General features: G+C 50.0%; 3 protein-coding genes across 4 annotated transcripts; 1 reads left to right on the forward strand and 2 right to left on the reverse strand.

Annotated features, from left to right (window-relative positions):
- Positions 1-9,380: 9,380 nt before the first annotated feature.
- Positions 9,381-10,993, reverse strand: LOC117639779 (complement component 1 Q subcomponent-binding protein, mitochondrial). The gene is made up of 5 exons (XM_034375680.1): positions 10,646-10,993; positions 10,327-10,477; positions 10,019-10,218; positions 9,853-9,941; positions 9,381-9,768 (listed from the first exon to the last, which is right to left on the reverse strand). Exons 1-5 carry the CDS (start codon positions 10,866-10,868, stop codon positions 9,619-9,621), a joined length of 813 nt encoding a protein of 270 aa, XP_034231571.1. The 5' UTR covers positions 10,869-10,993; the 3' UTR covers positions 9,381-9,618.
- A 391-nt stretch (positions 10,994-11,384) lies between these two features.
- On the forward strand, positions 11,385-21,714 carry LOC117639777 (pre-mRNA-processing-splicing factor 8). Of its 2 annotated transcripts, none has more exons than XM_034375677.1 (20): positions 11,385-11,544; positions 12,114-12,250; positions 12,356-12,500; positions 12,583-12,751; positions 12,837-13,001; positions 13,092-13,307; positions 13,393-13,605; positions 13,703-13,828; positions 14,077-14,182; positions 14,258-14,405; positions 14,486-15,303; positions 15,396-16,203; positions 16,288-16,714; positions 17,139-17,285; positions 17,369-17,519; positions 17,606-17,782; positions 17,904-20,332; positions 20,417-20,582; positions 20,662-21,145; positions 21,237-21,714. In XM_034375677.1, the coding sequence occupies exons 2-20, from the start codon at positions 12,134-12,136 to the stop codon at positions 21,389-21,391; spliced, it is 7,167 nt and encodes a 2,388-aa protein (XP_034231568.1). In that variant the 5' UTR covers positions 11,385-11,544; positions 12,114-12,133; the 3' UTR covers positions 21,392-21,714. The 2 variants fall into 2 exon arrangements, with proteins under 2 accessions (XP_034231568.1, XP_034231569.1); XM_034375678.1 differs by lacking the exon at positions 11,385-11,544 and adding an exon at positions 11,888-11,906.
- Positions 21,709-24,226, reverse strand: LOC117639778 (G-protein coupled receptor 143-like). Its single transcript, XM_034375679.1, has 6 exons — positions 23,844-24,226; positions 23,572-23,683; positions 23,385-23,476; positions 23,100-23,278; positions 22,666-22,993; positions 21,709-22,576 (listed from the first exon to the last, which is right to left on the reverse strand). The coding sequence occupies exons 1-6, from the start codon at positions 23,991-23,993 to the stop codon at positions 22,295-22,297; spliced, it is 1,143 nt and encodes a 380-aa protein (XP_034231570.1). The 5' UTR covers positions 23,994-24,226; the 3' UTR covers positions 21,709-22,294.
- Positions 24,227-24,259: the final 33 nt, after the last annotated feature.

Consider the following 24,259-nt stretch of genomic DNA (forward strand, 5'->3'; position numbering starts at 1 on the left):
CGCCGCGGCGACCTGCTCTGTCAAAATTTGACGCCAGTTTTTGGGGGATTGGCGTTATTGGCGGCAGGGTCGCGTCTTCTCGATTCTCTGCCTGGTTTGCCGGTGGCGCCGCATTCTCTGTTGGCCCGCCTCGTCGCGGCAGACTGATTCCGGAGAGTCGCTCTGTCTCTCTCGCACTCGTGGGCCCTTCTGTATAGGTGCGAGAGAGAGAGAGCGACGAAAACGACTCTCGGAATGAGTCTGCGGCGCGGCAGCGTCCCCTTCCTTTTTTGTTCTCCGTGCCACAATGATGCCTGTGACGTTATCTGATTATTCAAAGCGCTGTTTTCTTGCAATGCCGCCACGACGGTGCCGACGAAGCAAGACTGGCGGCCCATCTTCCTCCTCCTCCTCTCCTTCCCATGGCAATCGGCCGCGGAGCCGCGGAGCCGCGGACGGACGGATCTACGGCCGAAAAGTGAGCCCAGCCCGCGCGGCCCGCCCCGCCAGCCCCGCCGCGGCACCGTCGCACAGTGGGCCAGAAGACCGGCCGGCGGCCGAAACTCTCGACGCGTTTTGAGCTCCAGAGTCGCTAAACAGGACCCGAACCGAACGTGTGACCCCACCAATGGATTCGTAGTTCGGAAAGCAATCCATTGGTGGGGTCACACGTACGGTGCGAGCCGCATTTCGAGACTCAGGAGCTCAAACAGCGTCGAGAGTTTTGGCCGCCGGCGCCGGTCTTCTGGCCCACTGTGCGCCGTGCTCGCTATGGTAGAAAGTTTTCACAGAAACCGGCGCAACTTTTCTGCACCCGCTGGCTGCTTTGGCGCTGCCCGTCGTGATGCAGTGGGTGGCCGCGTAGCGCCGCGTCGCGTCGTGACTCCACAGTTTTGTTTCTTCCAAATCTCGTTTCGTTTTATTGTTATTCCGAATCACGTAGAGGAATCTGCCTGGCTTCTGAGCAGCGCGCGCGATCAGTAACACTGGTTCCGAGAGTCGTTTACGTCCGTCGCTCTGTCCCCCTCGCACCCTTACGCACGCCCGACGAGTGTGCGAGAGAGACAGAGCGACGGAAAACGACTCTCGGAATCATAGTCTGCGCAGTGCGCGCAAAGAAAACGTAGTTTGGCCGCGGGGAGGTCTCGGATGACAGCAGGGAGTGCATGGCGCGCGTGTGAGTGTGTGTGTGCGTGTGAGTGTGTGAGTAACTGTGTGTGTGTGTGTGTGTGCGCGCCCCGCCGCCGGTCGCGTGGTAACGGTGAAGACCGGCACCGCGGGCAACAAGAAAGTCACGCGGGCAGCCGGCGAAGACGGTCGGACCGACACACGCGCACACACACACGCACACATACACACGGGCACACATATGGGGAGAAAAAGACACCTGTGTGTTTAGACACTCGCGGCACACTCCCTGGCGGAGGCCACCGAGTGGGGGCGGCCGACCTAGGGCCGGCCGGGCCGCCGAGAGTGGGTCTCCGCGACGACGTGACCATTTTCGTCCGAAAAGGTGCCAATGCTTCGCTTTCAGCAGGAAAACAAAAATGACAACAGAAAACAAAAATGAAAGCAAAATTGGGGTAATCGCTGGTGAGAGGGCTGTTCATCACAGTTTGCTTATTTTTTTCGTGGAATGGGGAGGGGACGAGCGTACACAGGATTTCTAGTTCCCACGACTCCCAGACGCTTCCGAGACCGGAATTTTAAAAAGACCCTTGAAAAAGACAGATTTTTGATTTCTCAGTTCCCTGTGCGGTGAGAGCAATACTATTGTTTTCGCTGTTTCCAAAGTAGCACTGCTGGTGGGGCCGCAAAAATGCTGTTAGGGAAGTCCACCTAGGCCACTTGGCTTGAGCGAGCAGGCCACCGGAGTTCCAACCAGAATAGACCTTTAGAATCAACATGGATTCTTGAATAACCAAGGCAACATAGCAGACTAAATTTTTAAAAATAATATTGAAATAGCTGCCTACGCTGTCCGCTCTCCCATCGGCCTCATCAACGATTCTTCGAGAGGGAATGCCCCGGTTTTGCCTTTTTTGCCCAGGCCGGCAGTCCGGCAGCTGGCCGGTGCACCGACGGTGGAGTGGAGCCGCCTCGCCTCAGGGAAGGGCCCGGAGGCCGAAGGGCTTAGCTGCGGCCTGGCCGCGCCGCGCTGGGCGAGGCCGCAAGGGCTCCGCCTTCCTGTCCTGCCAGCCCTGCCGGCCCTGCCGCGCCGGACAGACCGCGCAGCCAGCCCAAAGGCAGTCCATGAGGCTGCCCGGAGGAATGTGGCTCAACGTGTTCCCAGTGTGGCCACTGCCAGGCCACTGCCCATGCCGGCACAAGCCGCGGCATGGCCGTGGTGGCAGCCCTGCTCCTGATCGGCCGCCTTTTGGCTGAGGGCAGGCAGGGCGGGCAGGGCTCAGGGAGGCGACGCCCGTAATTTGAATGGCGCTTCGGAGAGGGGGCCAAATTAGGTGGGTCGATTTAGTCGTCTTGTCGCAGCCTTGCTCAGGTTTCCGGGTCGGACCGGCCTGCCCGCCCCGCCCCGGACAGTCCAGGTCCAGGGCAGAGAGCCTGGAGCCACTCCAGGGCGTTGCACCCCCGTTGTTGCACCCTCCAGCCCCTCACTGTTGGCAACACTGTTGGCACGGATCCGCTAACCCGCTGCGCGGACTCGGGCGCGGCTAGCGCGGCTTGGAAGTCCTTTCAAACGACCTGCAGTGCCTGCAGTGCCTGCAGGGAGTGACTGTCGCGGAGCCGGAGCCAGGCGAAAGGCAAAGGTACAGTCACAGTCAGAGAGGTGAGGTGGGCACGGCGTGGGCCGGCGGGGCGGGGCGGCGACGCAGCAGCACGCCTGCGTAGCACAGCGCCGCGCACCCCCTGTCCCTCTCACACCCCTGCGGGACGCCTCACGAGTGCGAGAGAGACAGAGCGACGAAATCTCGAAATCGCTCGTCTGGCGCTGCGCATGCAGCTTCGCATTGCTTGGCATGCTGTGTCGCTGGGCCGACGGTGCAGGGCGGATGCAGGGCGATGCAGGGCGGTGGGCGTGGGAGTTGCTGTATCGGTAGACAGATAGTTGATAGTTGATCTCCCTCTCAGTCAGTCGACACCAGTCGACACCACCGCGCCGCTTGCGTCGCCAAGAGATCCCCGTCGGTTTACGACCTCCCCCCCCCCTCTCGACAGGTGCTTCGGGTGATACTTTCCCGCGTCGCCTCGCGGCCCTCGCGGTGATTGGAAGCACGCCGGACACTCGCTCTGTCTCTCTCGCACCCCTCGGCGACGCCGGGACGCCCCGCGAGTGCGACAGAGACAGAGACAGCCCCCAGCCGAGACGTGCCGAAGAGCGCGGCAGAGCTCTGCGCGACTCGGTCCGATAAACGCCCTGCAAAGTGTTTTCTTTTCAAACGAAGCAAACGCAGGCATCGGCCAAATTGGTGGCCGCCTCCGCCTTAATTTTTGTTTCCCGCCGCCGGGCCGCCTGAAGGCCCCGCTGCAGACTGTTCCGAGAGTCGTCTTCGTCGCTCTGTCCCTCTCGCACCTTCAGGGGACGCCCCACGAGTGCGAGAGAGACAGTCTGCTGGCTAGAGGTAAAGGCCCGGCCCGAGTCGTGAGGCGACTTTGGAAGGTGACGTCGCACCGCGGCACTGCCTTGCACTGCCATGGCACTGCCGCGGGGACGCGCCCGGAAGACGCCGTGCGCAGATAATGAGTTCACGGCCGCCAAACAACAACAAGAAAACAAAAACAAATGACAACAACAATGAGCACGAAAATCAACTTTCATCCATGGGGAGATGTGGCAGTGTTACGTGCGTCAGCCTAGTCGCGGCTTTGAGGGGGTTGCCTAGTTGAGAGTGCGCTACGCAGAGCTAAGCAGACCTGAGCCGCTTCAAATCTCCCGCCGTGTTGATCCCCACACACGCACGCAGCGACACTGTAGGCCGACGCTCGCACACTCACTCACGCACACACAGACACACACACTGTGTGGGAAAGGTCGGAGTCGAAAGCGCCATAATGTCTGAGGGAGCGAAAGCACACCGCGGACTGAAAAAGAGGGGGGGGGGGCGCTTGGTCCGATAAGCCTTTTGATAAGCAGGCTCTCATCCGCGCCCACAGACACGGTGTTCGGCTTCCCCGGGCGCGAGAGAGACAGAGCGACGGGAAGCCCCACTCCGCGCAGAATCGGCGTCGGTGCACTGTCATCAGCGTGAGCCACCTCCTGACCGGAGGAGAGGAGTCACTTCGTCGCGTTGTCTCTGTCGCACTCGCGGGGCGTCCCGTAAGTCCCGTAGGGCCGCGAGAGAGACAGAGCGACGGCGGGCTACGGCGGGCGGCTGGTGACGAAAACGGCACTTAGCGACAACGGCCTAAGACGCTAAGACGCCCCAAGGACCCATCGCCTTCATTAGCGATTCAATGTACAGTGTACACGCAACAGCGAGTCCCTACCCCGTTTGGACCGCGGGAGAAAGGACAAAGGAAGGAGGGGGGGGGCATCGGCCGGACGCGGCGGCGTGGCGGGCAAGGCAAGGCAAGGCCCGCAAGGCGCAATGGGCAGGAAACCGCGTCTCCATTTTGCATTATTGCTGCATCGCCATAATGAGAGAAACGAGAAACGCACCGCACACATTCAAGCAGCTGGTGAGGCTCGGCGAGGTGGCACCGACACTACCCCGTCCATATTCATCCAGCCGGCCCGGCTAGCCCGGCCGTTCGGAAGAGGCGTTTCGTCACCCTGCCTCTGTCTAGGCTGCGCGCTGTTGGCAAGGTGGAGCGGCGACTAGGCACGCAGGCCCTCTCGAGGACGGCGCACAGCGGCCCGGTACTTGACTCGCCGATAAGGTAATCACGCCAGGAGAGCCAGGAGTGCGACCCGAATCGTGTCCAACGTCCCGAAAGCGAGCGTGCTCTTCGAGGCTCTCTTCGAGGCTCTCCGCTCCTGTCGGCGTGCCACCGGCACCTGATTCAGATCAGCGACACCCTTCCTGGCGGTGCAAGGCGGCCGCGGCGGACCGCTCTGTCTCTCTCGCACCCGCGCCGCCCGGGGAAGGTGCGAGAGAGACAGAGCGATGCGGGTCAGGGTGGTCGGGCGCCAGAGAATGATGCTACACGACGGCGCGCCGGCACGCCCCATGGCCCCTTCCAGGCAGTCGCAAAGGCCCAGGCGAACGGAGCGGCCGGGCCGGCCGGGCCCCACGGCCACAGCCTGCACCGATATGTACGAAGTGAAAGCCTTTCTCTGACTCAGCCGGACTCGGCCCGGAGCCCAGCGCGGCCCGGCGCGCCACGGCCCGGTCGCCACGGCCCGACCGCGCAGCGCTGCGCGCCCCACCCTTTCGTCGGGGAATGGCCGCGAGTGAGAGAGAGAGAGAGACTTCCCTCTGGTCCTTGTCTTGACCGCGGGGCGCGGCGAGGCACCGCGAGGACCCCTCGGACGCACCCCGACCGGACTGGCCAGGGAAATGGGAAGGGAAGGGGGAGGGGGGCTCGCATCGGGAAGGGAACTGGCTGCCTTTTCTCCGCGAGGGGCATAAATATGAGCGCAGCTCTCTCTCTCTTTCGCGTGGCGTTGCCGGGCTGCAGTCACGGCAGTGTCGCGGTTTGAACGCCGCGCTGTCGGTCTGCCGGCCACGCTGGCGGCTGCATGCGGTTCTTCGTCGTAGTTATTCAGCGGTGGCCGTTGCCGGTCGGTTGCCGGCTGCAGAGTCATCCCGACCGTAGACTTCTGTCCTTGTCGCACTCTTAGGCGTCCCGTACGGGCGCGAGAGAGACAGCCCGCAGTGCGGCTTCGCGTCTATGACCATTAGTCGAAACCGAACACGACTTCGCAACGCTGGAAGGTCATGCGCGTGCGCGTCCAGGCTCCGGATTTCCACTCGGATCTGCAGAGCAATGCCGAACGTCTCTCTCGCACTCATGGGGCGTCCCGTGTGTTCCGTACAGGTGCGAGTGAGACAGCGACAAAACGCTGTGCGGGATCACGTCCCTTTTTCCTCACCCTTTCTGCCCAACTTTTCACCTCGGCTGGATTCCCCCTACCCCCTCTCCCCGGCGCTCCAAACGAGCCTCTCTCGCCGGCCCTGAACTTGAGGCCCCGGCAGGCCGCCAGGCAAGGCAACGGCAGGCCCGGCAGCCAACGCGCCAACGCCCCCTCTCTCCTCTCTCCCACCTTTCTCCGCGTGTGGTGTGTCTGTGTCCCATGTCGGTGAGTGCACTGCCAAGCATCCCGGCCCCCACGCCCAATTTTCCAACCGCCCGATGCAGACCTCGTCGTCCCGCCACCTGATTCGCTCTGTCTCTGCGGCACTGCTGGGGCGTCCCCTTGGTGCGAGAGAGACAGAGCGACGACAGTGACTCTGGGAATCAGTCAGCTGGGCCGCCGGCCGCGAAAAAGGCTCGCGACTCGATGAAGGGCGCAGGGCGGGCCGATAGGCCGATAGCCCTGCTATCAGTGTAGTGTCCCCGTGGCGCCGCGCGGAGCCACGCGGAGCCACGGCAAACGATAGAAAGTTGATGTTTATATCCCTGCGACATAGAACCAGATCCCTGGGCCGGCAGTGCCGGCAGCCCTGGGCGGGGATTGGCTCCCCAGCGAAAGTCGGCGCGGGCCGCATCGCCGCATCGGACCGCTCGCCGCCGGGCCTTGGCCGTGCCTGCCGTGGCTCAGCCCAGCGAAGCAGGCGAAGCTCGGGATGCCCATTGCGCGACGTTTATATCCAGATCAGGATGAGCCGGCCAGACAACGCCCGAAGTGGGCTGCTCAATTTTTCACCGTTTCGGCCGCGGCTGGGCCAGGCTGCCAGGCTTCGCTACAGCGCCCCTCTGCGCCGGGTAGCGGGTCGGCTCCGAAAGGCGGCCCTGCTGTCTCTCTCGCACCCCCACAGGACGCCCCACGAGTGCGAGAGAGACAGAGCGACGGAAGCAGCCTGATGTCCGGTGATGGGAGCGAAGGGCTAAAAGGGCTAGAAGGGCGTGGCGGTGCCGGACACGCGGGCAGGGCGGCAGGGCACAGTGTTTCGAAGGGCTGGCGCTGCTCGCGCCGCTCGCGCCCCGGGCCCTTTCCTTGGAACTGCTCCACATTCCAAGCCAAAAACGCACCGGGCGTTCGACGCCGCCGCGGCGCCGGCGCAGGCTGCCTGCCGCCTGTGATTCGAACGACCGTCCCGTCGCTCTGTTTCTGTCGCGCTCATGGGGCGTCCCGTAGGGGTGCAAGGGGGAGAGGGAGATAGAGACTTACAGTGCGACGAAACGGATCTTACGCTGCGCGGGTCTCCAACGAAAATCCGCCGCGATGTGGAAGCAGCCAAAGTGTTTTTTTTTCGCCAGCCGCTTTTGCATGGGAGACTTGAACGCGGGGCGGGCCGAGTACACTGCAGTGTACTATACACCGCAACTCAGAGCAAGTCATGCTAATCAGAGTCCCTCTCGTCTCGCTTCGAGCACGGAGTGGCACGGAGGCGAGAGGGCGCCGCCGTCGGGCCGCTGGGTCGCGGAGGGTCACCGAAGGGTCGGCGACGGGTAGGGGGCAGGTCATCGCGTGCCAAGGGGCAGGGCTGAAGGAAGGGCACGTCGGCACACTGCAGATTTCACTCCTTCAGACCAGCGGCACCGGCAGCAGCGGCAGCAGCGGCACGAGAGGGACGCGCACAATAGACTGCAAGTTTTGTTCTCATCAATGGGAGCGCCTCCCCGCGACGCCTCGCCACGCCCCGCCACGCCCCGCCACGCCCCGCCACGCCCCGCGCCGTTCCTACCCGCCCGGACAAGCTAACCCACTTCGGCACCGGCCGGAGCGAAGCGCCAAGCTAGAGCGAAGCGCCAAGCCTTGGCGAAGCCACGGCCAAGAAGCAGCGCGTCCGCGTGGCGGCGTGGCGCGGCCAGCCGAGCCAGCCGGGCGCCGAGATGGACAAGGAGAGCGAGATGCAGGATGCATGCGCGGCGCGGCGCGGCCCGACCCGGCCTGCTTGCAAATCTACCGCTACGCGCCGGCTGCTGATAAGGAACACCTGTGCGTCACTAGCCGCCATGCCACCCGCCACCTGGACCCGGTTCACGAGGAGCTTGTCGAGCCGGGGGAGGCGCTCTGGTCTGTCCTGCCAGTCCTGCGCGGTCGAGCAGGACACCGCGGCGTTCTGGAGGCTGATTCCGAACCCCTGTGGTACCCCGCGGTACCGGCACGCCCCATGAGTCCAGCCTGCTGGAGGTCCTGGGTCCTCGCGAGCACCCCGCCGTGCTCGCGACTCACGGCTTGCGTGTGCGAGGCTGCTGATCGGGCAGCACCCGATTGCCGGCCTGGCCTAGAGCCTGGCCCTGCCCGCCCTGCCGGCCGTAAGGCCACACCCCTCTCGGCGATCCTAAGGTTTCCCGGCGGGTCATCGGGCCCCAGGGGCTGACCAGGCCGACCCTCCGGGGTGGGGCCCTCCTGGCGACGAGGGCTGGCACGCTGGCATCCCTCCATTTCCTGCAAGAATCCAGCCTAGGCCGCGCTGGGCCCTCGGCCTGGCCCTTGGCCTGCTCCGCTGCTACCGGGGTCAGTACACCCGGGCCAGCGCGACGATGCGGTGCAGGTACTCTGCGGGCCGGAGGATACCCAGAGGGTACCGCAGGGCCGGCCGTAGCAGCCGTAGCCGGAACCACCAGAGGAGAGAAGCTCTCCCGTTCGCCGTGCCAGCGGCCTGCCAGCAGCTTGCGTACGCCCCGGGCCCGGCTGTGGGCCCTGGGCTGCCCGGCCGGCTAGGCTCGGCCATCCTCGCTCCTCTATCTCGACTTACGTGGAGCACGACGGGGCGGCGCAGGGCGCCGGACGCTAGCGTCGAGACGTATCCACAAAATCCATAGGGCACTGTGTCCAAAATGGGCTTCACTCGCGGGGCTAGTCGGCAAGCTAAGGCACTGGTACTTCGCGTCACAGGCACAACATAGTCGGTGCTCTTCGAGGGGCTTTGCGGCGCGGCGCAGGGCTCGGGTACTCGGGCTCAGCTCGGTGCGGCTCTCGTCCCGTTACTGTTGGCTGGCTGGCTGCTTGCTTGTGCCCGCTCCACCGCACGCCAGCCTCAGGCCGGACGGGGGGCAGGGGCAGGTGGAGGAGGCGGAGGTAGCCGTCGACCCCCCGCGCGCCACCTGTCCACGACCGCACCGCCGCGAGGAGCTTCCCTACCTGGCCGCCAGGGCGCGGCACCGTGCAGACGTCAAGCCTAGGTGAAGCCCTGCGTGTTGGCAGGCGAGGGAGGCGGGGTTTATGAATGAATGACTGGCTGAGCAAGGCGATTCAATGCGTCCCTATACTGCCCCCAGGAGATTTCCGGCGGTAGAAAGCAACCAGGGAAGTCCCAGGAACGAGCGCCAATTAACGGAGAGCCTGAAAAGAATGGGTTCAAGGAGATGATGATTTTAAAAAAATGCAATTTACTAACACTATAACATTTACTGGGATCAGTCAGCCTACATCACATGTCACTAGTACACTTAAACAAAATGTTTCATAAAATGATGTAAATAAAAAAAAAATGCAACAGTTAGACTAGCTTAACATAATGAGGTTTGGAACAAAAATGAATCCTTAAAATTACAGACACAATTACTGGGAGCAGAATTCGCAGGACAAATTGAAAATAATTGAAAAACAGACAATTCATTAAAAGCCTATTTTTTGCTGGTAAACTTCTGAATATTTTGGAGCATATTGATGTACAGGTGGTTTTCATAGGATGTGGCAAACTCTTGAAGCTTCTCCACAAAGTCATTGTTGACACCCTTCTCGTCCAAGAGGTTCATCAACAAGTCATAAAGACACTGAAAACAAGATTCAAGAAAGATAGTTAGGAATGGGCTCAAAAATAATTACTATCATTTCAGAGGGATGATAGGTAGACTTACTCCATCCAGAATTTCCCCAGCAACAGAGTAGTGTTTATCATCCCATGCTCCATCGAAGAGGGAAATTTCATCAATACCAAAAATGTCATCTAGAAAAGAATGCTTGTGAATGAGATGAGGCTGATGGTTTCACAATAACCATTGTTGGGAGTAAAAATTTACTTACTGTATCCGTCCTCAGTTTGAGGTTGTTCTCCATCAAAGAAAGAGCAGGTGAAACTTAGGGTAGTGGTTCCTCGCTTAAGATCCACATCAAATGTGGGTTTTGATTTAAGTTCACCAAATTCAGCTTTGTCCATAGTGGGATCAACACTTGCTTCACTCTCATTATCGACGGTGTGGTTGATGTTGAAGTGAATTTCAATACTGGAAACAAACAAAAGAGCATGAAAACTACAAGCTACAAAAAAAAAAAAAAAAAAAAAAACAAAGAAATTAGTGATCATTAAACACAAGACTGAAGCTGTTACTTACGTTTCATCACCTGAGGATTTGGACAGTACAACATCAGCTCCATCAGTTTGGACCTTGAAGCCTTCTACTTCGGTGGGTAGTGTTTTAACTTTCCTGTTCTTTGTTTCAGTAGCGATCTCCTCAGACAAGAACTCAATGAGCTCTCTCTCACCTAAAACACAGGAATATGACAAAACACATTAGAAAAGGACATGATCAGTTAGTTGCCCGAAGCCTATAAACATTCATGACATTAAAATGAATGGATGCAGTCATTAACTAAGAACATTGCATTTGCAGAATGTGAAGCAACAGCCAGAGAAATATCATTAATGAATACCTTTGCTGTGGACATGGCGACTGCCGCAGCCACAGCTGCACAGGCTGGAGGGAGTCTTGAGTTTAAGGCCCGAAAGTACCGAAGATTCGTCCCTAGAAGAACACATGTGCCACAAGCTCCGAGTGAAGGGTCGCGAGGTTGACGATGCCATGGACCACCGCAGAGGCGATGCCACGGACTTAAGAGGGGCCAGCCTCATGACAGATTTTAGAAGGGAACTCATTTTGTCTGTTTACGAATAACTCGACGAAAATCAATACGAGTTAAAACGCGAACCCGGCACTTTTCGCTCGTTCAACCTCGTGCTCCGCACTGCTGGAAAATCGCCCGACCGCTCCCTTCCACTTTTCTTCTTTTTCAGTAACGGGTATGTTCCATACCAACACACGTTACGTTGAATTTTTATTTTTTGTGGACGTCTATTGCACCATACCTTTCGAATGAATATACACTGCGGCATCTACAGAACGTGAAACTTAGTTTTTCTTTGGGCTTTCCCTTGCATTACGCAAGACGTACCGTTCTTAAAAATGACCAGTGAGGTGCAGTCTGGAACGAACTTTGACCTCTCCAAACTGGCAATGCCACAAAAATGAAACATCTGAAAATGCGCACACTGCTGTCGATTTAAACAATGCTCATGTCAAATTTTATTTTTATTCGTTGAAATTTGTTTATTGGCTTTCGCCGTCCTCATATTTTTTCTTCCCATTGAAGAATTTTTAATTTTTTTCAACAAGGCGTTCATAAGTTGAAGTTGGCTGCAGGACACTCTTTTTGTCTTTTGTTATTTCCAGCACGTACCTCGCACTTCGCCGCTCGCGCAGAGCGTCAGTGTTTCTTAATTTTGTCGAAGAAAATGAACCCTTAAATAGGAGGAATTCGGATTCAACTACATTGTAAGTACACAATGTTTGTACTTAACTTTGCTAGCAGCTGGCGATTGTCCTCTTGCATCCTTCTCAGCTTCTGAAACTTTGAGTCGGCACCGTCGGCGGAGGCGGCCTTTCGTTCCTGCGTCGTTTGAGTTTCGCATCGCCGTGAAAATTTAATCACTTTTATGTGCATTACTGGATGCATTTATCTGTGGTTTACCTCATTCCCTTTCCCAACCTCATTTCCCTTTTGCGACTTCGCTCTTCGGTTGTAGTTCCATCGCAGTCTCGGCACGCCGTTTAGGTTATGTTGTGTTTGGTGTAGGTCTGGTCTGGGGCTTGGTGGTGGCCAGTAAGTGCCATCCTCTGATCGCACTCTTTTATTTGTAAGTGACCGCATTTAGTTTGGTTTTTGATTTGTGCACCATGATCTGTTCTCTATGTCCTAAAAAAACAAGTTCAAAAGATTTTACTATTTTTATTTGTTAGTTGTTGATAGTTTCCTTTCAATTTTGTCTTCTTCAATAAACAAATAACACTCATGATTTTTTGTGTCGTCCTTCCTACCACACATTTAATTTTCTGTTCGACAGGTGCCGGATAGCGGCTAGACATGGCGCTCCCGCCATACATGTTGGGGCCCAACCCCTGGGCCGCAATGATGGTCCAACAGCAAGCTCAAGCACAGCAGTTTGCCCAGGCTCAAGCGCATGCTCATGCTCAAGCCCAGGTATGCATTCGTCAAATCAAACTTTTTTCTTATATAAAAATAAATAATACAAACTTGTGTATTTTTATTTTACTCTCCAATTCATTGTCTGTGATTCTCCTTCAGGCTCAAGCTGTACATGCTCAGCAAGTTGCGGCAGCCATGCAGTCTCAAGTCGTGATGCAGGCACAGCAAATGCCACCTGCGCCTGCCCCGCCTGTTCAAAAGCCTAGGGACATTGTCCTCACAGAGGAGAAACTCCAAGAAAAGGGTATATTTAAAAGCTGTGCCCACATTGATCTGTTTTCCATGCTTATTTCTGATACATATATTGATGGATTTTTACCTTGCAGCACAAAAATGGCAGCAACTTCAGTCCAAAAGATTTTCAGAGAAGAGGAAATTTGGCTTTGTGGATGCTCAAAAAGAGGATATGCCACCTGAACACATCCGTAAAATCATGCGAGATCATGGTGACATGAGTAGTCGCAAATATCGTCATGACAAGAGAGTGTATCTGGGGTGAGTTTCTGAATCTTCTCTTTCAAGGTTGAAAATTTTTCACCTCTTACCAAGGTTCTTTTAAAATCAATGTTTTAATTTTTAGTGCCCTGAAATACATGCCTCACGCAGTGATGAAATTATTAGAAAATATGCCCATGCCTTGGGAACAGATCAGGGATGTGAAGGTTCTTTATCACATCACTGGTGCTATCACATTTGTCAATGAAATCCCTTGGGTTGTGGAACCCATCTATATTGCTCAGTGGGGGTAAGTCTTTTTAGCAAAAGTCAAAGTGCTGCTGCTTTAAACTTGCTTTTTGTTCCATGATTGTATTATTGATGGATGCTATCTGTGCAGAACAATGTGGATTATGATGCGCCGAGAGAAGCGTGACCGTCGCCACTTCAAGCGTATGCGATTCCCTCCATTTGACGATGAAGAACCTCCACTTGATTATGCTGATAACGTGTTAGATGTGGAACCACTTGAGGCAATCCAGATTGAATTGGATCCTGATGAAGATGGACCAGTTGCCAAATGGTTTTATGACCACAAACCTTTAGTTGGCACTAAGTAAGTTCTGGTTTCTTCCATTTCACCAATCGCACCATTATCGCGTCATAAAAATGTATTCATATTTGCTGTCATTTATTTTTAGGTATGTAAATGGATCTACATACAGAAAATGGAATCTCTCCTTACCTCAAATGGCCACATTGTATCGCCTAGCTAATCAGCTTTTGACAGATTTAGTGGATGAAAACTATTTCTATCTCTTTGATCATAAGTCCTTCTTCACTGCAAAGGCTCTGAACATGGCTATCCCAGGAGGCCCCAAATTTGAGCCACTCATCAAAGATGCAAATCCAGCGTAAGTTTTCAGAGTAAAATATGGTTGTCTGGTTGTTGCATTAAAATCTGCTTCTTTTCTTGTTCAACTGGTGTCTAACACACTTTGTTCCTTACAGTGATGAAGACTGGAATGAATTCAATGACATTAACAAGATTATAATCAGACAGCCTATCCGAACAGAGTACAGGATTGCTTTCCCTTATTTGTATAACAACTTGCCACACTATGTACACCTTTCATGGTAAGTTTATGCCTCCTACATTTTGAGATTAAATTTAGATTAAGTGAATCCACACTAGTTTTGAGAGTACATGTAAGTCATTATGTTCACTCACTAGCAGTGTGGGAGATAAATTTGTGGCTGTTATTGGTTGGTCCATGAAGCATAGGATCAGATGCTGAGCTCACTGACATTTTCCTCCCAAACATAAATCAACATACAATAAATATTGAAATTTATAAGTTATTGAATTTATCTTCTCCTTTCAGGTACCATGCACCTAATGTAGTTTACATCAAGACAGAGGATCCTGATCTTCCTGCATTTTACTTTGATCCCCTGATCAACCCTATTTCCCATAGGCATGCCAATAAGGTAGTCATCTTCCAACACCAATTTAAAATTAATTTTTATCCCCAATTTTTTTTTATTTGTTTTTCTTTTCCCCAGGTTGTGGATCCCCTACCAGAGGATGATGAAGAATTTGAGCTCCCTGATGAAGTCCAACCTTTCCTACAGGAGACTCCTCTGTACACTGATAACACAGCTAATGGCATTTCTCTTTTGTGGGCGCCGAGACCATTTAACATGCGATCAGGTCAGATATGTCTATGTGTTCTGGCATACCATGTTCCATCTCTCATGTTCTGTGTCTATTATCTTTTTGTTACTTTGCAGGACGAACAAGACGAGCCATTGATATTCCACTTGTGAAGAGTTGGTACAGGGAACACTGCCCTCCTGGGCAACCTGTGAAAGTGAGAGTCAGTTACCAAAAGTTGTTGAAGTACTATGTGCTAAATGCCCTGAAGCATAGACCTCCCAAGCCTCAGAAGAAGAGGTATCTGTTCAGATCATTTAAATCAACCAAGTTCTTCCAAACTACAACTTTGGATTGGGTAGAGGCTGGCCTGCAGGTGTGCAGGCAGGGCTACAACATGTTGAACCTGCTTATTCATCGTAAAAACTTGAACTACCTCCACTTGGATTACAACTTCAACTTGAAACCAGTCAAGACTTTAACCACCAAGGAAAGAAAAAAATCTCGGTTTGGTAATGCATTCCATCTTTGCCGAGAAATTCTACGTCTCACAAAACTAATTATTGATTCTCATGTTCAATACCGCTTGAACAATGTTGATGCTTTCCAACTGTCTGATGGTCTTCAGTATGTCTTTGCCCATGTTGGTCAGCTCACTGGAATGTACAGGTACAAGTACAAGTTGATGAGACAGATCCGAATGTGCAAAGATTTGAAGCATCTCATCTACTACCGATTCAACACTGGACCTGTTGGTAAAGGACCCGGCTGTGGGTTCTGGGCTCCTGGTTGGAGAGTTTGGCTGTTCTTTATGAGAGGAATCACCCCACTACTGGAAAGATGGCTTGGTAACTTGCTGTCCCGACAGTTTGAAGGTCGTCATTCTAAGGGCGTTGCTAAGACTGTCACTAAGCAGAGAGTGGAGTCGCACTTCGACTTGGAACTGCGAGCATCTGTAAGTCACAAAATCTGCAACACTTGCATAACTTTTATCTGTTTATGTTTTAAACTAGTCTAACCTGTACTGATATATATTTCTTATCCCAGGTAATGCATGACATTGTGGACATGATGCCAGAAGGAATTAAACAGAACAAAGCTCGTACCATTCTGCAACATCTCTCTGAAGCATGGCGCTGTTGGAAAGCAAACATCCCATGGAAAGTTCCTGGACTGCCAACTCCCATTGAAAACATGATTCTGCGGTACGTGAAGATGAAGGCTGATTGGTGGACTAACACTGCTCACTACAATCGTGAGCGTATTCGCAGAGGGGCAACTGTGGACAAGACTGTGTGCAAGAAGAATTTGGGCCGCTTGACCCGTCTGTACCTAAAGGCTGAGCAAGAACGTCAGCACAACTATTTGAAGGATGGTCCTTACATTTCTCCTGAAGAGGCTGTTGCTATCTACACAACCACTGTGCATTGGCTGGAGTCACGGCGCTTTGCTCCGATTCCTTTCCCCCCTTTGTCATACAAACATGACACCAAGCTGCTCATTCTGGCTTTGGAAAGACTGAAGGAAGCTTACAGTGTGAAGTCTCGTCTCAATCAGAGTCAAAGAGAAGAATTGGGTCTTATAGAACAGGCCTACGATAACCCTCATGAGGCTTTGTCTCGTATCAAGCGTCATCTTCTTACACAGCGTTCTTTCAAAGAAGTTGGAATTGAGTTCATGGATTTATACAGTCACTTGGTTCCTGTATATGATGTTGAACCTTTGGAGAAGATTACTGATGCTTACCTTGATCAGTATCTTTGGTATGAAGCTGACAAAAGAAGGTTGTTCCCTCCATGGGTTAAACCGTCAGACACAGAACCACCACCATTGCTTGTCTACAAGTGGTGTCAAGGTAAAAAAAATTCCGTTTTCTTGAATCTTGTTTTATGTTTATCAAACTTTTACATCTGTTTCAATTTACCTTTGAATTTTTCAGGAATCAACAACTTGCAGGATGTATGGGATTGTTCTGAAGGAGAGTGCAACGTACTGTTGGAGAGCAAGTTTGAGAAAATCTATGAGAAGATAGATTTGACTCTTCTGAACAGGTTGTTGCGTCTTATTGTGGATCACAACATTGCTGATTACATGACAGCCAAGAATAACGTTGTCATCAATTATAAGGACATGAACCATACCAATTCGTATGGTATTATCCGTGGTCTCCAGTTTGCATCTTTCATTGTTCAGTACTATGGCTTGGTGCTGGACTTGCTAGTGCTAGGGTTGCAGCGAGCCAGTGAAATGGCTGGTCCACCTCAAATGCCAAATGACTTTTTGACTTTCCAAGATGTCAGCACAGAATCTTCTCACCCCATCCGGCTTTACTGCAGATACATTGACCGAGCTCATATTTTCTTGAGGTAAGTTTTATCTTTCGACTTGTTTGTCAGTGCAGTGATGAATTGCGTAGGGGTCCTGAAACCAGTCATTACTGTGGGCTGGCAGCATTTGCTGACAAGGGGAATGCTTGTCCGAGACGTGCTCTTCTGCAGCAAATGCTGGATCAAACGCTATCCTGAGCATGATGTGAACCACATCACATTAACTATACTTAAAATTTGTGTTGCTTTGACTATGATGAATCGCGTAGGGGTCCTGAAACCAGCTGTTTATGTGGGCTGGCAGCACTTGTTGTGAGTGATTGACCATCCGAGATGGAGCTTTCCTACAGCAAGTGTTGGATCAAACGCTATGCTGAGTAAAAAAAATGGTCACTTGGGACTAAGTTTTTTGTGGCCTTTTAAAAATTTCAACCTTGACGTTTGTGTGTCTTTTTTCTTACAGATTCTCTGCCGAGGAAGCCCGTGACCTGATTCAGAGATATCTTACTGAACACCCTGATCCTAACAATGAAAATATTGTTGGGTACAATAACAAGAAGTGTTGGCCTCGAGATGCTCGAATGCGTCTGATGAAGCACGATGTTAATTTGTAAGTCCCTGCCAAACTTTTTTGTGGTTTTAGTTCACTGTTTTTCATTTAATTTCACATTTTGTTTTATTTTTCTATTTTAGGGGTAGAGCTGTTTTCTGGGATATAAAGAATAGATTACCTAGATCTACAACTACCATTCAGTGGGAAAACAGTTTTGTCAGTGTGTACTCTAAAGACAACCCCAACTTACTTTTCAACATGAGTGGGTTTGAATGTCGCATCTTACCAAAGGTAAATTACTTCATTTCATGTGTTGACTTTGCATTTTGAAGCACTGGTAAGTTATTTCTAACATGCTCTTTTGTGTTAATTTCTAGTGCCGCACAACACATGAAGAATTCACTCACCGTGATGGTGTTTGGAATCTTCAGAATGAAATAACGAAGGAAAGAACTGCACAGTGCTTCTTGAGGGTGGATGATGAATCAATGCAAAGGTTCCACAACAGAGTCAGGCAAATTCTTATGGCCTCTGGCTCAACTACTTTCACTAAGGTAAGCCTTTAAAAAAAAAAAAAGAAAAATTGAGACAACTTTTGTGAAAATTTAAATGTTTGCAACTAAGATATAAAGCCATAACACAGTCTAATTTTTTTAAATTTTTTTCTGTTGTCAGATTGTAAATAAGTGGAATACTGCTCTGATTGGTCTCATGACTTATTTCCGTGAAGCAGTTGTCAACACCCAGGAACTCCTTGACCTTCTTGTGAAGTGTGAAAACAAAATCCAGACCCGTATCAAGATTGGTCTGAACTCTAAAATGCCTTCTCGTTTCCCTCCCGTGGTGTTCTACACTCCGAAGGAGTTGGGTGGTCTGGGCATGCTGTCTATGGGACATGTATTAATCCCTCAGTCAGACTTGCGGTGGTCAAAGCAAACTGATGTGGGCATCACTCATTTCCGGTCTGGTATGAGCCACGATGAAGATCAACTTATTCCCAATCTGTACAGATACATTCAACCTTGGGAAAGTGAGTTCATTGATTCCCAGCGTGTGTGGGCTGAATATGCCCTCAAAAGACAAGAAGCCAATGCCCAAAATCGGCGTCTCACTTTGGAAGACTTGGAAGACTCCTGGGATCGTGGTATTCCTCGAATCAACACCTTGTTCCAGAAAGACAGGCACACCTTGGCTTATGACAAAGGCTGGCGTATTCGGACAGAATTCAAACAATATCAGGTGTTGAAGCAAAATCCTTTCTGGTGGACGCATCAGCGACACGACGGAAAGCTCTGGAACCTGAATAACTACCGTACTGACATGATTCAAGCACTGGGCGGTGTGGAGGGTATCCTGGAACACACTCTGTTCAAGGGAACTTACTTCCCTACATGGGAAGGTCTGTTCTGGGAGAAAGCATCTGGATTTGAAGAGTCTATGAAGTACAAGAAGCTGACCAATGCCCAGCGGTCTGGTTTGAACCAGATTCCCAATCGTCGTTTCACTCTCTGGTGGTCTCCCACTATCAACCGAGCTAATGTGTATGTTGGTTTCCAAGTACAGCTGGATCTGACTGGTATTTTCATGCACGGCAAGATTCCCACACTCAAGATTTCTCTGATTCAAATCTTCAGAGCTCACTTGTGGCAGAAGGTGCATGAGTCTATTGTCATGGATCTGTGTCAAGTATTTGATCAGGAATTAGATGCTCTGGAAATTGAGACTGTTCAGAAAGAAACTATTCACCCCCGAAAGTCATACAAGATGAATTCATCTTGTGCTGATGTCTTGCTCTTTGCTGCTTACAAATGGAATGTTTCAAGGCCATCCCTACTGGCAGATTCTAAAGACACCATGGACAACACAACTACTCAGAAGTACTGGATTGATGTGCAATTGAGGTGGGGTGATTATGATTCTCATGACATTGAGAGATATTCCAGAGCCAAGTTCTTGGATTATACCACTGACAATATGTCCATCTATCCTTCACCCACTGGAGTCTTGATTGCAATTGATTTAGCCTACAACTTGCACAGTGCCTATGGCAACTGGTTCCCTGGATCCAAGCCTCTCATTCAGCAAGCAATGGCTAAAATTATGAAGGCCAACCCTGCCTTGTATGTCTTGAGAGAACGTATTCGCAAGGCTCTGCAACTTTACTCTTCAGAGCCCACAGAACCTTACCTGTCATCTCAAAATTATGGAGAGCTCTTCTCAAACCAAATTATTTGGTTTGTTGATGACACCAATGTGTACCGTGTCACAATTCACAAAACATTTGAAGGTAACTTGACCACGAAGCCTATCAACGGAGCCATCTTTATCTTCAACCCACGAACTGGACAGCTCTTCTTGAAGATTATTCACACGTCTGTGTGGGCTGGCCAGAAACGTCTTGGGCAGCTCGCCAAGTGGAAAACTGCTGAAGAAGTGGCAGCTTTGATCCGTTCTTTGCCAGTTGAAGAACAGCCTAAGCAGATCATTGTAACAAGAAAGGGTATGTTGGATCCTCTAGAAGTCCACTTGCTGGATTTCCCTAACATTGTGATCAAGGGGTCCGAGCTTCAGCTTCCATTCCAAGCTTGCCTGAAGGTTGAGAAGTTTGGTGATTTGATTTTGAAAGCTACGGAACCTCAGATGGTTCTGTTCAACCTGTACGATGACTGGTTGAAGACAATTTCATCCTACACTGCTTTCTCAAGGCTGATCCTTATTCTGCGAGCTCTCCATGTCAACACTGAGAGAACGAAGGTTGTTCTGAAACCTGACAAAACAACAATCACTGAGCCTCACCACATTTGGCCGACTCTCACTGATGACGAATGGATCAAGGTGGAAGTTCAGCTTAAGGATCTTATTTTGGCAGACTATGGCAAGAAGAACAACGTCAATGTTGCCTCTTTAACACAATCTGAAATTCGTGATATCATCCTTGGTATGGAGATCAGTGCTCCCTCTGCTCAACGTCAACAAATTGCTGAAATTGAAAAGCAAACTAAAGAACAGAGTCAGTTGACTGCCACTACAACTAGAACTGTTAACAAGCATGGTGATGAAATTATTACATCAACCACATCCAATTATGAAACTCACACTTTCAGGTAAAGTGAAAAACTCAAATTTCTCAGATTTTTTAGAATTACCTGAGTGTTGTATTTAATTTTTGTGGTTGTTTTTTCCTACAGCTCCAAGACTGAATGGAGAGTGAGGGCCATCTCAGCCACCAACCTTCATCTTCGTACTAACCACATTTATGTGCAATCTGATGACATCAAGGAAACCGGATACACCTACATTCTCCCTAAGAATGTTTTGAAGAAGTTTGTTACTATCTCTGACTTGCGCGCTCAGGTAAGCAGTTTTGTCAATGATACATCAATGATGCTCCCATCTTGAATTGTTTAAGGTAACCGCTAACTTTCTTCTGCAGATTGCTGGGTATTTATATGGTGTCAGTCCACCTGATAACCCACAAGTGAAGGAAATCAGGTGTATTGTGATGGCACCTCAATGGGGAACACATCAAACTGTGCACCTCCCTGGGCAGTTGCCTCAGCACTCTTTCCTGAAAGAGATGGAGCCCCTTGGTTGGATTCATACTCAACCCAATGAACTGCCTCAGCTTTCCCCTCAGGACATCACTACCCATGCTAAGGTCATGGCTGACAATGCCTCTTGGGATGGCGAGAAGACTATAATTATCACTTGCAGCTTCACCCCTGGCTCCTGCTCACTAACAGCCTACAAACTTACACCCAGTGGTTTTGAGTGGGGCCGTCAAAACACAGACAAGGGAAATAACCCCAAAGGTTACTTACCTTCTCATTATGAAAAAGTACAGATGCTGCTGTCAGATCGCTTCCTTGGATTCTTCATGGTGCCAGCGCAAGGTTCTTGGAATTACAACTTCATGGGTGAGTGCCAGATGTTCATTTAATATCATAGCCCAACTCATGTGTCTAACTACTGCATCACTTTCTGGCTGTTTCAATGTTTGTTTTTCAGGTGTTCGACATGATCCCAACATGAAGTACGAACTGCAATTAGCCAATCCCAAGGAATTCTACCATGAAGTCCACCGGCCAGCGCACTTCCTTAACTTCTCATCACTAGAAGACGGTGATGGTGTTGGTGCTGACAGAGAAGATCTCTACACATAGAAGGTGCTTTGGAAGTTTTAATTTCATCCTTAGGCGGCATCAAATCAACAGGATGAATTTTACTGTGATAGAATACAGGTTGAGCAGTCCATTCAGTACTTCAGTCATTTCATTCATTAGCTTTGTTTTTAAATAGTGTAAATACATTCCTCCTCAGATCACCGTGTAAAAAAAAAAGTTATAAAAATAGAAACAGTTACTTGTGAACTAATCAGTTTCTTATGCATTTGACTATGCAAGTGCTTCTTAAGATTTTCAGTTATTTTAGGACAATGTGTGTACTGAAACATGAATTTTTGTAAATAAAATGTAAAGTTTTCAAATGTATCTTTTTATTCAAAAAAAGTATCACATTTATTTGGAATGCTTGTACTTATTGCAAAAAAAATGGCACGTTCAAGGTCCTTGGTCAGTTCAAGGAGGAAAATAGTACAATGAATTACATCTTTAAAGGCTCATAAAAATATTGAATACTGGCTTTACCCTTGGGAAGCATTGTTAATACAATTAAAATAATTATCATAATGATACTGTAACTAGTAATAATATTCAGACTAGCTAAGAATGGCAGGGCGCAAGTCAATATTGAACACAGTCACTGGAGCAGCACTTTCTTCATAAGACTACGATAAGTGCATTTATATTAATATCTTACTTTATGTCACATGTGCATTAGATCAAGAAGACTAAAAGTTTACCTATTCAAGTGATAACCATAAGCTTTGAAGTTCTCTTTTCATTGCCAATACTGATTGCAGGTCAATATTATGCAGAACATTTTGTGCTGCTTTTCAAGTCAAGTTTAAAATAAAGATACACGAAGAACTTAAGAGTTATAGGGGAAAGGACAATAGTTACAGGTAAGGTCAAGGAATGGAAGACGAACAAGGACCATAGTAGGGCTTATGTTGCACCATTTATGCTGGCTGCGGCACGTCGTTGAGTACTTGGTGTGAGACTCATCGTAAAGTTGGTATTGCCAGATGTTGCTTTTGAAGAGGGATTTTCTAATAATGGAGTGCTCTCTGATGAAACTGGAGGCCGCAGAGGATCTTCATCTAATGGGTCATTCAAAGCACTACGCCCTGACAATTTACGGCAGGGAATGTACACCTTGTCTGGACCTCCTGTCCAGCGCCGATAAACCATGCTGTTGAAGAGAGCCTGTAGTGGGTTCATCACAGCCTGGAGAGAAAAAGGGGTGATATTTAACTCTTTTCTGTGACAACCAAGAAGTACTTCACTTATTGTCCTCCCTCTTCAAAGATACTTACCATTATGTACCACAAGGATATAATGACATTAGTTGGTAAATCATACCACAAAGTCCACAACAAAATTCCATTGATAATATTTGGAAGCCAGCAAGCATAGAAGGCTAAATTGATCAAGGCTAGTTTCAGTCGTACAGTGTCCACAAGTCCTCTTTCCTTGCTGGTGAATTGGGCCAAGCTGCACACAACCGCTGTGTGCACTGCACGAGCCACATCACAGTAAAGAATTGGGTTTGCCACCATCACCACTGCCATTGGAACATAAGTGGCAAGGTAATTGGGCAGAATGTGCAATACTGCACTGCCCAAAGATTTGAGATTATGACAGCTGTTTAAAAGAGAGAAGTAAAAATTATCTGCTGTGAACGAAGCATCAGTTACAAGTTAAAGCAAATGAAATAATCTTGCTTTTTCACTTTTACAATGATACATACTTTGCATTGGGTATGTAAAGAATGGACAGTCCAACACTCGTTAACACTGCCGGGATCAGCCAACAACACAAGTGATAAAGCACAGGATGGCCAGGGCGCTCTCGCAGTACCAATCTCATATCAACAGCGTAGCAGAGTGTCCAAAACCATGTGGCAGTGTAGAAGTATTGTATCCAAGCCTACAATTAAATGTTCATTGTTATGCTCAGTTCCAACTTGTCTCACTCCTCAAATTTTTTTTTTTTAAGCCCTACACAATATATTTTGACTGTTCCTGATACTTACTGACACTATAGCACAAAATAAAACTGTGGAATCACTGTCAGGGTTCATAAGAGACTTGTAGTTGAGCCATAGAGCTGAACGGATGAAAACCCCTTTAAAAAAAAATTAATGCAGTAATAATTGAAAAAGTACATAATTATGGAAATGAATTAGTTTTAAAACAAGATATTGATGTATTACAACTTACCTAATGAAGCCAGTAAATCTGCAACAGCCAGCCAAACGACCATTTGACGTCCTCGAGTGACTGACTGAGTGAGCCACCTATGGGATAAATAAGGTTCCTCACGGGGAAGAACCTAAAACAAAAACCAAAATAGCAATAGTAAAATTTTCTAGAAATTGTTCAGGAGTTAATTTCAAAGGCATGCAGAAAATGAGATTCTTAATTCGTCCCCAAGGATATCTGTGCTACCCTTGCGGACAAAACAAAGAGTTAGATGAAGCCTCTGAACTCACCTGATACACAGCACCCAAAATTCCGATTGACGATGAAATAAGACAAACAGTGCTGTATGAGTTAGAGTTAAAAGCTTGCATTATATCGACAGAGGAGTCTGCTTTGTCAGGCTGGTGACAGCAGAATGTCTGTATAGTTGGGTCTGCCATTGCCGGCGGGGTTAAATATTATGTCAACAAAGCAGACGGGATTCACTTCACTTCAAACAGGTGGTCAAAAGATAAGCTTTAAAAACATGTCAACCCGTTAAAACACGTTCTAGGCGCCGAACGCGTCTTTTTCCTGAAGGCGCCACATTCTCGTTGACTCCACACGAGAATTCTTTAGTTTTCCTCTATTCTCTGTTACATAATCGTCAAGTTCAAGTTCCCAGTCCCACCCGTCGGCTGCTGGACAGTCCGCTGGACAATGTTTT

This window comes from Thrips palmi, unplaced genomic scaffold, assembly GCF_012932325.1.
Source record: "Thrips palmi isolate BJ-2018 unplaced genomic scaffold, TpBJ-2018v1 HiC_scaffold_11, whole genome shotgun sequence".
Taxonomy (NCBI): Eukaryota; Metazoa; Arthropoda; class Insecta; order Thysanoptera; family Thripidae; genus Thrips; species Thrips palmi.